This window comes from Palaemon carinicauda, chromosome 25 (assembly GCF_036898095.1).
Source record: "Palaemon carinicauda isolate YSFRI2023 chromosome 25, ASM3689809v2, whole genome shotgun sequence".
Classification (NCBI taxonomy): domain Eukaryota; kingdom Metazoa; phylum Arthropoda; class Malacostraca; order Decapoda; family Palaemonidae; genus Palaemon; species Palaemon carinicauda.
Genome location: NC_090749.1, coordinates 53,517,985 through 53,534,775, shown reverse-complemented (window position 1 = coordinate 53,534,775; position 16,791 = coordinate 53,517,985). Strand labels below are relative to the sequence as shown.

The following is a 16,791-nucleotide window of genomic DNA, read 5'->3' as shown; positions in this document are numbered from 1 at the left end:
CGCACTGCAACACCCTTGGGATTGACTGGATTGCTACGCGTTTGCCCCCTTTTGCTTGCTTCGCGCAGTCCTGTCCCGGGTCCCAGTAACCCCAGGACTCAGGATGACTCTCATTGCTCCAATATGGCCACACATGGAATGGTTTCCCGATCTGTTGTTGCTCTAGGTCAAGGCACTGAGAGAGCTACCAAACTGGCCCAATCTCCTTCGGCAATCCTTTTTAAATAGGTATCACCAAGCGGTGCAGTCGCTCAGACTTCATGTGTGGCGAATATCCAGCATCTCCTCAGAACGCGAGGCTTTACGTGACTCGCTGTGAGAGAGATGTCAGGGTACTTTAGAAGATCCTCCTCCTCAGTCTACCAAGGGAAGTGGTTGGTCTTCTGTGATTGGTGTTGTGCAAGGGGTATCTCTCCGGCCGGAGCCTCTCTGACTCAGATTGCAGACTTCCTAGTCTTTCTTCGCAGAGATAAGCTCCTTTCGGTTTCTGCCATTAAAGGATATAGGCTTCCCTTGCAATGGTGTTCCGCCTGAAGGGCAGAGATATCTCCAACGCCCTAGAGATTTCTATGCTCATTAAGAGCTTCGAACAGTCGTGTCCCCTGAGGGAACTTCGAGGTCCCCTGTGGGATGTCACTCTAGTTCTCAGGTCTCTTACTCGTACTCCGTACAAACCCTAGAGCCGTGCCTCAGACAGGCATTTGATTCTGAAGACTTTTTCTGCTAGCCTTAGCTTCGGCGAAGAGAGTCGGGGAGTTACATGGCCCCTCTTGTAATGTCACACAGAGGGTTGGAAGGAGATTTCCTTGAGTTTTGTGCCAGAGTTCATGGTCAAGACTCAGAACCCAGCGATCCACGATCCCAGATTCGAGGCCTTCACTATTCCTTCCTTACAGCGAGTGGCGGTTCAGGTGAGAGGCTTCTCTGTCCCATCAGGTGTCTCCGGCGCTATCTTATGCAAACTCGGCATCTCAGACCTGAATGTCGACGACTATTCGTTAGCACCGGCAGAGCCAAGAGGGGGGTCTCGTGGAACACAATATCCTTCTGGATCCGTGAAACCATCCGCAAGGCACGTGAGACTTCCTCAAGAGTCCAAACACCAGCGAGAGTTAAAGCGCACGAGATCAGAGGCATTGCCCCATGAGAAATCTTGCTGTGGGTCGAGTGATGAAGGCTGGCGTTTGGAAACGCCAGACCACCTTTACGGCCTTTTACTTGAGGGAGTTTACGCACAAGTACTTGGAGACCTTTGTTCTTGGCCCTGTGGTAGCGGCTCAAGCTATTGTCTGACCTCTCCAGTGCCTCCGGGACAAGGAAGTCTCTTGTCTTGATTTTTATGGTATATTTAGCAGTGTGAAAGCAGTGTGCATGGGATCGCCTTTCTCTCTGTCGCCTCCCTTGGAGTTCCATACATCAAGAAAAGTCTTCCCAGATAAGATTGCTAGAGTTTGTTTAAAGGCATTTCCCCCCCCCCCCCCCACCCCCCGTCTTCTGCTGGGCAGGGAAGATGGTGGATGTAGAAATCCTTTGCCTTTTGGTTATGGAGGTTCATCCAATCACTGTGACCCTAGTGTCGAGTGTCTCTTACATTCACGCTCTCAGGTCATGCGATGCTCTTACCCATCGCGCATCCTGGCTCCCAGTCTCTCAGACCCCACCATCATCATGTCGTGTCAAGTCTGTCAAGAGACGGGTAGCTGGATTTAGTCCTCTTCTGTCATTTGAGACCAGGTCTATATCCGGGCAGTTAGCTGTTCACAAGCAGCAAAGGCAGACAAAAGCAGACCTCCCACTAACCAGTGAGTCTTCCTATAGTAAATGATTACGAGGTTTGTCTAACACGTCGGAACAAATGACAATTTGTCCTAAATTGTATTTTTCATAGCAATACAAACCTTTAATTATTTAATAAAAATGCCTGCCTCTACCACCCCTCCATGTTCCACAATGAGCCTAAAGCATTTGAATAAGGAAAGTGGGCTGGCTGAGGGGGGCGGGAGTGGAGCTAAGCTCCACCCCATACTGCCAGCCTTCGGCTGTTTCACCTGAGAGGAAGTGAGTTCCTATAATAAATGATTATGGGTTTGTTTAGCTAGGAAAAATACAATTTAGGACAAATTGTTATTTTGCTAATTTTTATGTTTCAGTTTAAGAATGTATAAATAACTATATCTACCTAGGTTCATATTGTTAAAACTTTTAAAGTTTCTTTTTTTGAAAAGAATTTAGATTTAAATTGTTCTTTTGTAAAAAGAATTTTTAATCACAACCTTTATACGGTATATATTACTGCTTAATCAGGTACTCGAGCATCTGGTATTAGACATTTACTTTCGGATATGATAACGGATACATTTATCCCTGTCAAGATGGGTCGTCAGTGGTCAGGTCTAATTGTCAGGTTGGGAATGTGGTTTCGCATATGTAGTAGGTTCAATTTTGAATCTTTGGGATACTTTCACTTACAGGATTTAACAGCTAAATGCACTGTAATCTGGAAGCGCTATCTTTTAAGGTGGACTTTGGAAGCTCAAGTTGATTGTGTCTTTTTTGCCTTCATTCAGATCTAAATTGTTTTAAAACCAAGAGTCGGTTACAATTAATTTTTTTCACACTATTAGAAATGGTTGTAAGTATTTCTTCTGAGAATTGTGGTCCTTGTCCATTAAGAGATATTTGGTATGTTTTCAAGAAACTATGGTCAGTATAGGTTGTGCCTCTAATTGACTATGGAGCTCAGAATGCCCACTCACCAAGTTTGGATATTATTTTTGCAGAAAGTTTTCTTTGAAAAAAATTTTAGAGACTATTCAATAACATACCAATTTAGTGTTATATAGACATTTATCTCGAGTAAATAAAAAAGATATGCTTCACATTTTATAGGAATGTTTGAAGAATTATGATTAATTAAAATGCCTTTTGGACATTACAGTAAGTGTAATATAAATAATCAATTTCATGAATTAATAGATTTATTGATTTCCCTAAGTAACGAGCACTTGTTATTTGAAGTGCTTAGATGGAAAGACTTTCGGGAACACGTAAGTAAGAAGAGATTCCCTGATTTCCGGTGCAAATAAGATTGAATAAAAAGTCGATACAGAACATAAAACGATTTCTTGGTAAAAAAAAAAAAAGATTGAAAATAACCATAAAGTAAGAAAAATAATAAAAAAAGCTTTTTAATCTATTGACTTTCTAATAGAGATTATTTGCCTTTAGGTTCTATAGTGACTGCTGTTGTGGCCATTTTTTTAATGAAATGAAGGTATGATTTCTTTTTTTTATATTTTAAATATCGGAAAAACAATTTGGAGCCTCATTAGCAAAAGTGTTTTAGATGATTTGCATTAAATTTTAGGTCTATTGAATCTAGAATTTTAATCAGGTTATACATTTAGATTTTTTTTTTACATGTTTCCCATGACTGGTGTCCCACCTCCAATAGAGTTTGAGAGTCGGCAATATGAACATCAGGGGAGGTTCATAGAAAAACAAAATTTTATATTCTTTTTTTATATCTGTACAGTACTCACCTAATATTCATATCCATGCCTATCTGCCTATTCACTGACTTGTGATGACAACGAAACTGAAGAATGGGAAACTCTTAGTGTGCTACTTACCATTAACCAATACATTGTTGAATTACTTTACTGTGGCATGTATCTTTTGAAAGGAAAGAAAATGGGGAAATATTCTAGAGAAGAAGCAATTTGAACATCAGGTGAGAATAGAAGTAATATGCTGTGGTTTAATACTCTATACAGTATTATATGACTTTCATGTGTTAAATACCCTTGGTGTTTTCTAACAATTTAATGGACATACAACATCGAGATATGTTGACCTAGCACTGTTGGGATACACATAGTCATGAAACCTGAAGTGGGAGGGTCTGAGGGTTTATTCCTAAAATATTTCATGTGTCACTTGCTTTGGCTAAGACAATCTGACAAGCATTTTATTTCATGAATCTCTTTTTATAACAAATTTGAAAGTTATGATTATTGTGAATCAAATTAAAAGAACTTAACTTTGTGTGAGTTTGGTGTGTCTGTATTAAATAACAGTGACTGATTACTGATATAGTACAGCTTTTTTTATTGTTGTAAATATATTTATTGTTTTTTAAACTTTTTCATGGTGTCACTTTGAAGAGGATAGTGTACCTGAACTTTATTGAAGTACGTCAACATTTTAAAACACAAATATTATATAACAACAACAATAAGTTTATAAAGTATAAAATTTTTACTTTTTGAGTCATTGAAATTAAATTGGTTTGGAACAGGAAGCAGTATAAATTGGATTTTTTCATATATAATGTTTAAAGACCATGAACAATGATTAACCATTTTGAAGATTAAAAGCGTCATATTTTTCATAATCAGTTTTGCTTGTAGTAAATGTTTCATGTTTGAGATTCTTACTGAGACAAAGCTTGTCTTCCTACTAGCCTGGGTTAGATAGATCTATTGCAAGATATAATGCCATTGGAAACATTAAACAAATTCGTGTAGATCTTTTGAATAAAGTTACAATTATATTTCATTGATTGTCAAAAGAAAATTTATATAATCACAAACTGACCAATAATATTTTTTTTTTAGTTTCTAGTTCACTATTACTCATTTATTGAAAGTGTTCTCAGTATCATTATCTTTTTATAATTTTTGTTATACAAGAATTTCCAACTACATTTTGTAAGACTGTACGTGATATAGTGTAGAACACAGGAAAAAAAAAAACATGTAAGTGATGATACTTGTTCTTCAAATCCTACTAATCAAGTTCTTTAAATCATACTAATCAAATCTGGCTGATTGAAAGTCCAATATGGCGACCATTTTTCAAGATGGCCACCAATTTAGCTGCCCAAAATAGACATTTTGCTTATAAATATTTTTAGTTATCTGAGTTTTATATCTAGATATGGATTCCCATGTTTTTAAAGTTACTAAAGAAGATTTTAATGGTTATAAAGCAAAGAGACATTCTTCAAGAACTCAGGCTGCTATTTTTGTTCAAAATGGCCACGGTTTTTTTTTTTTTTTTTTTTTTTTTTTTGTAAGCTTGGCACCACCGTGTTTAAACTATGTCTAGATATTTTCCATTATGCAATATAATGGATACTTTGGTTTAATACCAGATTTTATATTGGTTGTTTCACAAACGGATGTTCTATTACATGTCATGGCTGCTTTGTTTTATTAATGGATTTAAAAAAAAAAGATAATGTTTGGTCTACTTCTGTTATATAAGTTTGAAGCAGATATTTGCTCAAATGTTTTAGTGCTCTCTATTTTAACCTAGTTTGTTTCTATAAAAGTGTTGATACTTTTTTTTTATAAAAGTGTTGATGCTTTCTGTGGAGAATTTGTAGTGGTTATGCAAATTTTTATGCTGCACATTTTTTAAGTTCTTTGTTTTGATATATTTGCGGTAGTGGTTTAGGCTTGGATGCGTACAAACTTCTGTGACCATTTTGCAATGTTTTGAAGAATCTTATTTTTGGTAGATACTCAAATAAGATCAGGTTTTGAGCTAAAGATAATATTTTGCTATATCTTGACACTGTTTTAGAAGGGACCCATATATGTATATAATTTGTTATTCTTAAAGATCTCTTTTAAAAAATGGATCATATTCATCCATGCTTTGCCCAAGATGGATAGGCTGCAAACAGATTTATTTTGTCAATACCAGTAAGTAATTTAATTTCCTTATGTCTATTGATTAAGTAATTTGATTTTCATATGTCTATTGATTGTTAGTTTCACAAGATTATGATTTGGCAATGAATAAGGATAATGAATAGCACATGTATCGAAAAGTAGGATAAAATTTTATTAAACCAGTATCAGGTGAGCTACGTTGTTTAGTAATGGGTGTGGTGGGGTGATGTTGGGGTGCAGGGGTTATTTCACCTCCAGATTGTACTGCAGACGCTTCCTGAGCGATTGCTGTTGCTGCTGCAATGTTTCGGGATGCATTAGTGGTTCGTGTACTCTCAGAACTTGAGGTGCTTCCTGGATGTGTGAAACTAAGTGGTCCTCAGATTCAATATGAATCTGAGGCGTATTCTGGATCTGGGTTTGAGTAGGGGGAGCCTGAGAGGTGATGATGTCGGGGGCCGCCGTCGCAACGTGAACTTGTGGTGCTGTGCAGATCTGGGGTGCTGTATTGTAAGGATGAGGCGTCGTGAATATATTCGATGGAACTAACGTCTGTGGAACTGTGCCAGCTTGGGTTGTAAGGCTGATGTGTTGGGTCGTATAAGATACTGTGTTTATCGGAGATTCTGCATGAAGTTGCACCGAATGGGCTGGGTCTATTGCTAACGGCTGAGGAAGAGCTTGAATGGGAGATGTAACGTAAGTCTGAGGCAAAAGATGAGGAGTGGATGCAGAGTGAAGTTGAAAATCTGTAGGTAGAAGGCTCTGGGACATTTCGTTCGGAGCTGGTGTAGCTGGCGGTTCTAGAGTATCACAGGGCAGAGACAATGGAGGTGATTGACGCACCTCAGAGGTGTCTCCTCTCAAGCTCATTCGTATAGATGCTAGTGATTTTGAGGGAGATTCAATCTCCACTCTTGGAGTCGTGATGCTGTCAGATTCCACTTCCACAACGTGGACAGGTCCTCCACACACGGAAGGTGTTCTTGGTCGGTGCCGTCTTAGGAATGTTCCTCCAGGAGCACTGCGGGTAGAGGAACGGCGAGGCAGCGGTGATGACCTTATTGAAGACCGACCGGATGTCACTTGAGTTACTACGACAGGTCCAGGAGAAGATGTAGTCAACAGCTCTGAAAATAATCAAGAGTTAATGATGATGACAAGAAATGGTTATTTCATACAAATACTCTGCTTGACAATTTTGCTGAAACTTACAAATATTTTGCATTATGAAAATTGTGATTTTTTATGAAAAAAGTTGAATGACTATTTTAGCTAAAGAATATACAGTAGCCTAGAGTATAGGACAGCACGACAGGTGTTCACCAGCATACTGGCCACCATCGCAAATAGTTACGGTTACTGGGACTACAAGTTCTTTTGTACCTAGATGATTGGTTAAGCAAGTCATTGGAGAGGGTTCAAGCTCAACAAGTTTGTTTAATCAGGTTTTCGGGGTTTGTTGTCATTGTTAAATCTCAGAAGATTCTATATTTAGGAATGATAATAGCAACAATTCTTAACTTTTTTTTGTCGAAGATCATAAAAGTCTTTTCTTCTTTTGCTACATAGATACAAAACATCAAAACACATGTCACTGTAAATGTGGATAAAGCTTCTAGGAACCATTACCTCCAGAGAGAAGTTTGTCCATCTGTGCCATCTGAAAATTAAGTTTTCTAATTTCAAGTCACATTGGAACAAGATAGCTGATTTGGACACACTCTCTGTCTCACCAAAGGTAAATCAACTACTCCAACCGAGATAGTGAGACAATAACATTCGTGTGTCACAACAAAATCTTTTCATAGTTTAAAATGCCAGACCTATACCTGTTGATATAGGTATCACAGGAAAGGTGAGGAACAATACTGGACCATTTAAATGTCACGAAGCCAGGATCCTCCAAACCCCTGCCCAATAATTCCCTAAGAGAGAAATCAGCATCAAATACATTGAAGACAATCTCACCATTCATCACAAGAACTCTCTCTCTCTCTCTCTCTCTCTCTCTCTCTCTCTCTCTCTCTCTCTCTCTCTCTCTCTCTCTCTCTCTCATGGGAATTGCAGCAGGTGTGACCTTTTACGTTTTCATCATGTATTTATAGGAGAAAGTTGTTAAACCCTCGGCCAGCCTCATGACTGCTCAAATAGTTGAAGTTTGGCAGTGTCTGTTCTTGCTGGCCGGTCATTCATGTAGACAATACCCAACTTGTTTAACTTCGCAGATTGAATGATCAGCAGTATAGTAAACGTGAAGAAATAATACTGTGAATTTATATATATATATATATATATATATATATATATATATATATATATATATATATATATATATATATATATATATATCTATCTATCTATCTATCTATCTATCTATCTATATATATATATATATATATATATATATATATATATATATATATATATATATATATATATATATATATATATTTATCTATCTATCTATATATATATACACACACACACATATATATATATATATATATATATATATATATATATATATATATATATATATATATATATATATATATATATAATCATCATCATCACCAATTACTAGTCCACTGCAGAACAAAGGCCTCAGACATGTCCTCCCACTTGCGTATGTTTATGGTCTTTCAGTGTCAGTCCACGCCCCCAAACATCATTAGTTCGTCGATCTGTCGTCTTTACTTCCTTCCTCTTAGTCTTTTATATCTCTAGGCACTCATTCTGTTATTCTTAATGTCCATCCATTGTCTGTCATTCTCATTATATGTCCATTTCTTTTACACGTTATTAGAATATTTTCTTATATATAAATTATATACATTATTATTAATATTATTATTATTATTATTATTACTATCCAAGCTACAACCCTAGTTGGAAAAGCAGGATGCTATAAGCCAAGGGGCTCCAACAGGGAAAATTAGCCCAGTGAGGAAAGGATATAAGGAAATAAATAAATGAAGAGAACAAATTAACAATAAATCATTCTAAAATAAGAAACAATGTCAAAACAGACATTTCATATAATAAACTATCAACAACATCAAAAACAAATATGTCATAAATAAACTATAAAAAGACTATGTCCGCCTGGTCAACAAAAAAGCATTTGCTCCAACTTTGAACTTTTGAAGTTCTACTGATTCAACCACCCGATTAGGAAGATCATTCCACAACTTGGTCACAGCTGGAATAAAACTTCTAGAGTACTACGTAGTATTGAGCCTCGTGATGGAGAAGGCCTGGCTATTAGAATTAGCTGCCTGCCTAGTATTACGAACAGGATAGAATTGTCCAGGGAGATCTGAATGTAAAGGATGGTCAGAGTTGTGAAAAATCTTATGCAACATGCATAATGAACTAATTGAACGACGGTGCCAGAGATTAACATCTAGATCAGGAATAAGAAATTTAATAGACCGTAAGTTTCTGTCCAACAAATTAAGATGAGAATCAGCAGCTGAAGACCAGACAGGAGAACAATACTCAAAACAAGGTAGAATGAAAGAATTAAAACACTTCTTCAGAATAGATTGATCACCGAAAATCTTGAAAGACTTTCTCAATAAGCCTATTTTTTGTGAAATTGAAGAAGACAAAGACCTTATATGTTTCTCAAAAGTAAATTTACTGTCGAGAATCACACCTAAAATTTTGAAAGAGTCATACATATTTAAAGAAACATTATCAATACTGAGATCCGGATGTTGAGGAACCACCGTCCTTGACCTACTTACAATCATATTTTGAGTTTTGTTAGGATTCAACTTCATACCCCATAATTTGCACCATGCACTAATTCTAGCTAAATCTCTATTAAGGGATTCACCAACCCCAGATCTACATTCAGGGGATGGAATTGATGCAAAGAGAGTAGCATCATCTGCATATGCAACAAGCTTGTTTTCTAGGCCAAACCACATGTCATGTGTATATAGTATAAAAGGTAATGGGCCAAGAACACTACCCTGGGGAACACCAGATATCACATTCCTATAATCACTATGGTGCCCATCAACAACAACTCTTTGAGATCTATTACTTAAAAAATCAATAATAATGCTAAGAAACGACCCACCCACTCCCAACTGTTTCAGTTTGAAAACAAGGGCCTCATGATTAACACGGTCAAAGGCAGCACTAAAATCAAGGCCAATCATACGAACTTCCCGACCACAATCAAGGGATTTCTGTACAGCATTGGAGATTGTAGGAAGGGCATCACATGCTCCAAGGCCTTTACGAAAACCAAATTGCAAACTAGGGAGTAGATGATTACCTTCAGGAAACCTATTAAGACGTTTTGCCAGAAGACGTTCAAAAACTTTAGATAATATGGGAGTTATGGAAATTGGGCGGTAATCAGTGGGACTTGAGCTACCACAAACACATTTACATAGAGGAAGAACATTACCAATTCTCCAACTAGTGCTAAAAGTTCCTCTTCTTGCTAACTTGCGCAAAATAACAGATAACTTTGGAGCTAAGAAATCTGCTGTCTTTATAAAAAACAAAGGAAAAATACCATTTGGGTCTACACCTCCATAAGCATCAAGGTCCATCAACAGAGCTTTAATCTCACGAGACCGAAAAGCTAAACTAGTTAGTTTAGCCACAGGAAAACAGGAATGAGGAAGTTCAAGTTTTTCATTACTCTGTTTACTGTCAAAAACATCAGCCAAAAGGATTGCCTTTTCTTTTGGACAGTAAGTGACTGAGCCATCTGGTTTAAGTAAAGGAGGAACTGTTGCATCTACACCAAAGAGTGCAGATTTAAGGGTAGACTACCATTTATGTTCCTGAGTTGTACCAGAAAGTGTTTCTTTTATGGTTAAATTGTACTCCTTTTCAGTTGAGGCATAAACTCTCTGAGCAAAAGCTCGAAGCTGAGTATAGTTGTTCCAGGTCAAATCTGATCTGTTACCCTTCCAAAGTTGATAGGCCTCCTGCTTCTCCAAAAAAGCATGTCTACAATCATCATTGAACCACAGTTTGTCCTTCACTCGGTACCTTAGCACACGAGAAGGGATACGCCTATCAATTATGTTGACTAGATTCTCATTCAAAGAGACAACAGGATCTACACTATTATATAATTATGACCAATTCAAGCACAAAAGATCATGTAAAATCCCATTCCAGTCTGCTTGGGATTTCATATAAATTTTACAAGAATATTTTATATCAGGGACAGGCTGATATATATATATATATATATATATATATATATATATATATATATATATATATATACATATATATATATATATATATATATATATATATATATATATATATATATATATATATATATTGATATAGATATAAATGGATATATATACATACATATACATACAATATATATATATATATATATATATATATATATATATATATATATATATATATATATATATATATATATATATATATATATATATATATATATATATACAATATATATATATATATATATATATATATATACAATATATATATATATATATATATATATATATATATATATATATATATATATATATATATATATATATATATATATATATATGGATAAATATCAACACAACATCGTGTTCAAATAGAAATAAATTTCTACCTCATACTTGGGATCGAACGCTAGCCCCTTCTATATATATATATATATATATATATATATATATATATATATATATATATATATATATATATATATATATATATATATATATATATATATATATATACCAAGGCACCTCCCCCAATTTTGAGGGTTAGCCAACATCAAACAAATGAAACAAATAAGGGGACCTCTCCTCTCTACGTTCCTCCCAGCCTGACAAGGGACTCAACCGAGTTCGGCTGGTACTGCTAGGGTGCCAGAGCCCACCCTCCCCCGTTATTCACCACAGATGAAGCTTCATAACTCTGAATCCCCTACTACCGCTTCCTCCGCGATCATCCAAGGTACCAGAGGAAGCAGCAGGGCCTACCGGAACTGCGTCACAATCGCTCGCCATTCATTCCTATTTCTAGCACACTCTTTTGTCTCTCTCACATCTATCCTCCTATCACCCAGAGCTTCCTTCAATCCATCCATCCACCCAAACCTTGGCCTTTGTCTTGTACTTCTCCCATCAACTCTTGGATTCATCACCTTCTTTAGCAGACAGCCATTTTATATTCTCTCAACATTGTGTACATCTGCTTCCACTCCACCATTTGCTGCAACAACCGACCCCAAGTACATAAATTGATCCACCTCCTCAAGTAACTCTCCATTCAACATGACATTCAACCTCGCACCACCGTCCCTTCTCATACATCTAATAACGTTACTCTTACCCACATTAACTCTCAACTTCCTTCTCTCACACAACTTTCCAAATTCTGTCTCTAATCGGCCAAGCTTCTCTAACACTTCTGCAACTAGTACAGTATCATCTGCAAACAACAACCGATTTTCTTTCCATTCATGGTCATTCTCGTCTACCATTTTCAATCCTCGTCCGAGCACTTGAGCATTCACCTCTCTCACCACACCATCAACATACAAGTCAAACAACCTCGGCCACATCACACATCCCTGGCTCAGCCCCACTCTCACAGGAAACCAATCGCTCACTTAATTTCCTATCCTAACGCATGCTTTAATACCTTTGTAGAAACTTTTCACTGCTTGCAACAACCTTCCATTAACTCCATATAACCTCATCACGTTCCACATTGCTTCCCTATCAACTGTATCATACGCTTTCTCCAGATCCATAAACGCAACATACACCTCCTACCTTTTGCTAAATATTTCTCGCATATCTGCCTAACTGTAAAAATCTGATTCATACAACCCCTACCTCTTCTAAAACCACCCTGTACTTCTAAGATTGCATTCTCTGTTTTATCCTTAACCGTATCAATCAGTACTCTAACATACACTTTTCCAACTACACTCAACAAACTAATACCCCTTGAATTGCAACCCTCATGCACATCTCCCTTACCCTTATATAGCGGTACAATACATGCATAAAACCAAGCTGGTACCATTGACAACACAAAACATATATCAAACAATCTTACCCACCATTCAAGTACAGTCACAACCCCTTCCTTCAACATCTCAGCTCTCACAACATCCATACCACATGTTCTCCTACTCTCGTTGCATTTAGTGCTCTCCTTACTTCCTTTCTTGTAATCTCTCTCTCATTCTCATCTCCCATCACCGGCAGCTCAACCCCTGCAACAGCAATTATATCTCCCTCCCTATTGTCCTCAACATTGAGTAAACTTTCAAAATATTCTGCCTATTTCCATTTTTCACTGTCTCTTCAATTTTTGAACCAGCCTTCCTTAATTTCTTCACTTCTTTCCAAAACTTCTTATTTTCTTCATATGAATGACCCATTCCCTGACCACACCTCAGGTCAGGTGCCCTCTTTGCCTCACTTACCCTGTGCTTTACTTCCATATTTTTCTCTCTATATCTTTCATACTTCTCTACATTATAACTCTGCAGCCATTCCTCAAAACCCATCTTTTTCTCTTCCACTTTTACCTTCACTCCTTCATTCCAGCATTCACTGCCCTTCCCCATGCTGCCTCCAACAAACTTCTTGCCACACATATCACTTGCAATCCCAACCAAATTTTATTTCACTAACTTCCACTCCTCCTCTAAATCACCAGTTTCTCTTACATTCACTTCGTCATATGCAATTTTCAACCTTTCTTGATATTTACTTTTTACCCCCAGTTTTATTACCTCTTCAACCCTCACTAGCTCCCTTTCACATCCACCTACTCTATTCCCCCACTCTTTTGCTACAACTAGTTTTCTTTCCACCAAAAAATTATCAGACATACCGTTAGCCATACCCCTAAACACGTGCACGTCTTTCAATCTTTCAAACATTCTTTTAGTTATGAACAAATAATCCATTAACAAAATTTCTACCACTCTTCCATTTGCCACTCTTACCCATGTATACTTGTTTTTATCTTTCTTTTTGAAAAAGCCAGAACTTATCACCATCCCTTGCTCAACACACATCTACCAGTCTCTCACCACTCTCATTTTCACCTGGTATGCCATACTTCCCAATAACACCTTCTACCTCTCCAGCGCCCACTCTAGCATTTAAGTCACCCTTGACAAAAACACAATTCCTTCCACCTGGTTAATTCATTCCAGAACTCATTCCGCTCTTCTTCACTTTTCTCACAACCTGACCCATAGGCACTGACAAAAGCCCAAAATTCTCTACCTAGCCTAACCCTTACCCACATTAACCTAGATGATATCTCCTTCTAGTCCACTACTTTATCTGTCATCCATTTACTCAGCAATAAAGCCACACCTTCTCTTGCTCTTCCCCTTTCAATCACAGACACTCTACCAGACATTTCACCAAACATCACTCCAGCTTTCCCTTTTATCCTTGTCTCACACAAAGCCAATGTATCCATCCTTCTATTCCTAAACATACTTCCAATCTCACATCTTTTACTCTCTATCACACTACATCCACACACATTCAAACACCCCAAAAGTAGAGTGCGGGCAGCAGTCACTCTCTCCTAAGCTCCACATCTTTGATGTCTCACGGGATAAAAATACAGGAGAGGGGGTTCCCAGCCCCCTCGTCCTGTCCCTTTCAGTCGCCTCTTATGACACGCAGGGATACGTTGGCGCTATTCTATTTTTTATTCTTTATCAGCAATTTCATCAAGTGGAAACATTTATGGTCCAGTGCAAAGGTGAGCGATTGTCTGGGAGCAACCTTGGCCCAACAACTCAGGAGTCAAGTGCCATACCACTCAGCCATAAAACCAAATGTAAGTTCCCTATCTCAGAGGGCCAGTCAGGTCGTGTTGCAGTGAAATCTATCAGATCTGAGAAAGGATTGATCACAGGAACTGACCAGTGGCAGTTCACCAGTAAGGATAGGGAGATTTTCTTTTGATTTTCACTAAGTAATTTTGGCATGAGGTTGCTATGCCCATACATTTCTCTATCTTGTTTTAACCAAAAACGCCAAATAACTAATGATTATTATCAGTAGCTAAGCTACAACCCTAGTTGGGATAGCAGGATGCAAAGCTCAGTGGCTCAAACGAGGAAAATAGCCCAGCGAAGAAAGGAAATAAGGAAACAGACAGAATAGTGTACCTGAGTGTGCCCTCAAGCATGAGAAATCTAATCCAAGACAGTGGAAGACCAAGTAATAGAAGCTATGTTACTACCCAAGACTAAAGAACAATGGTGTGATTTTGGAGTGCCTTTCTCCTACAAGTGCTACTTATGAGCAATTACAGTAAAGTAGTTGACCCCTTGGGTGAAGAATTTTATGGATATGTTAGTGTTGTCAGGAGTGTCAGGAAAGAGGAGAATGCTAAAGATTAGACAAGAGTATTCGGTGTCTGCGTGGGTAAAGGAAAAATGATCCATAAGCTTAGGGATCCAGTACTATGTAGACAGTCGAACGACCTAATAACTCTCCATCGGTAGTATCCATGGGTGGCCAACCTACTACTCAATTTACTGCTTACGTCAACCAAGGCACAGAGAGATTCAACAGCACATACCCAGTGCATATTCCTTGTTCTCTAGTAAAATTGAACAGATAAATGAATAAACCTAACCTCTGGAAGGGTGCCTGGTACAAGGCTGGTACATCGTTCCATGGGGAAGCTCGAGGAGTGAGTCGTGCGACACATGGTGGAACTGCTGCGATTTCCCAGGAGAGTTGTTCTGCGAGCGGCGGGCACGGCAGAACATGATGGCTGCCACGACCCCAGCCAGGCCTATGGCCACAGCTGCAGCACCACCTACGATGGCGTTGACAGGCAATCCACTTCCTTCTTCTACATCTCCGTCAGGTTGGAGAATGTCGCTGCTCGGTTCGTTGTTTACTGTTGATAACAATAATAACTATTTCTATAGATGGAACAAAATGAATAAACGTAATGATATCAGCAATATGGGTTTTTCTTCGTAGATGACTCAAAATTATGATTATTATAAACTACATTACCATTAATTGTATCATTTAGTACGGTTAGCATGTGACACAATAGTAAATTCTGGAAAAATAAAAACGGAAAATAATCTTTAAAAACCAGTGCATTATAAGTAACTTTCATCAAGCTGAAAAATTATAGAAAACTTTAAAACCAGACTACTGAAGTAGTCTTTGGATGATGATGTTCAAACATATCCATAAACTTTGAATCTAGGTTAACCTTTTAAATGAAACTTACAATTTATTGAGACCCTCTCAGGGGCGACTTCCTCCGCCTTTGGTGTGGGCGTTCTCAAAAGCAAGGTGGTCTCTTTTCCACGCCCTTTTTGGTGGCTGGCGTACATGGCCAGGACGTAATCTCTCCCAGGGGAAAGGGTGCTCAAATTGAAGCGAGGCTTTGAGCTGTTCTTCGTCAGGATAACGGTGTTGCCTTCACGTACCTGAAGAAGGAGAAGAAGTTTATGGTGCATATAATCTATGTATGTTTGTTTTAACCTTAAATTTCACCAGTAGTATTCCATTAACACCATTGCTAGTTTTATATTCATCATCTGCCTTCCTCTTCTATTAATAACATTTTTACTACTACTGCATTTTGATACCATCCACCATATTCTAGCGATTAATAATAGTATTTTCTACTACTACTATTCTTCGGCTATTAAGGCCCATGCCAGCATGAATCACGAGTCTACAAGGACAAATTGAAAGGGTGCTTAGCAAATCTCCCACTATGGACAGTAATCATGAAATTGACTTATCTACTTCCTCATTTGTAATGAGCTTATTTGAAATAATACCTCGATATGATACGTGGGAGTCAGTTTCTCTGAGGTTGATCCGGCTGAGCAAGTCACTGCGGCAGAATCGGTGGTCACTTCGTGGTAGGCACATCCCACCAGCTGACTTGGAGGCTCTGTAGTAAGGGAATATTATATAAATAAAAATATACACACACAAACACACAAACACACACACACACACACACATATATATATATATATATATATATATATATATATATATATATATATATATATATATATATATATATATATATACTGTAT

General features: G+C 37.6%; 1 protein-coding gene across 1 annotated transcript in view; it reads right to left on the bottom strand.

Annotated features, from left to right (window-relative positions):
- Positions 1 to 5,927: 5,927 nt before the first annotated feature.
- The window catches only part of LOC137619030 (uncharacterized), a gene marked incomplete at its 5' end in the record, with an annotated part of 117,374 nt that continues 106,510 nt past the window's right edge, over positions 5,928 to 16,791 (bottom strand). The window contains 4 exons of the mRNA XM_068349229.1: positions 5,928 to 6,814; positions 15,345 to 15,614; positions 15,963 to 16,164; positions 16,525 to 16,640. Of these exons, the coding sequence (XP_068205330.1) occupies positions 5,928 to 6,814; positions 15,345 to 15,614; positions 15,963 to 16,164; positions 16,525 to 16,640 (1,475 nt within the window). The remainder of the gene's footprint in view (positions 6,815 to 15,344; positions 15,615 to 15,962; positions 16,165 to 16,524; positions 16,641 to 16,791) is intronic.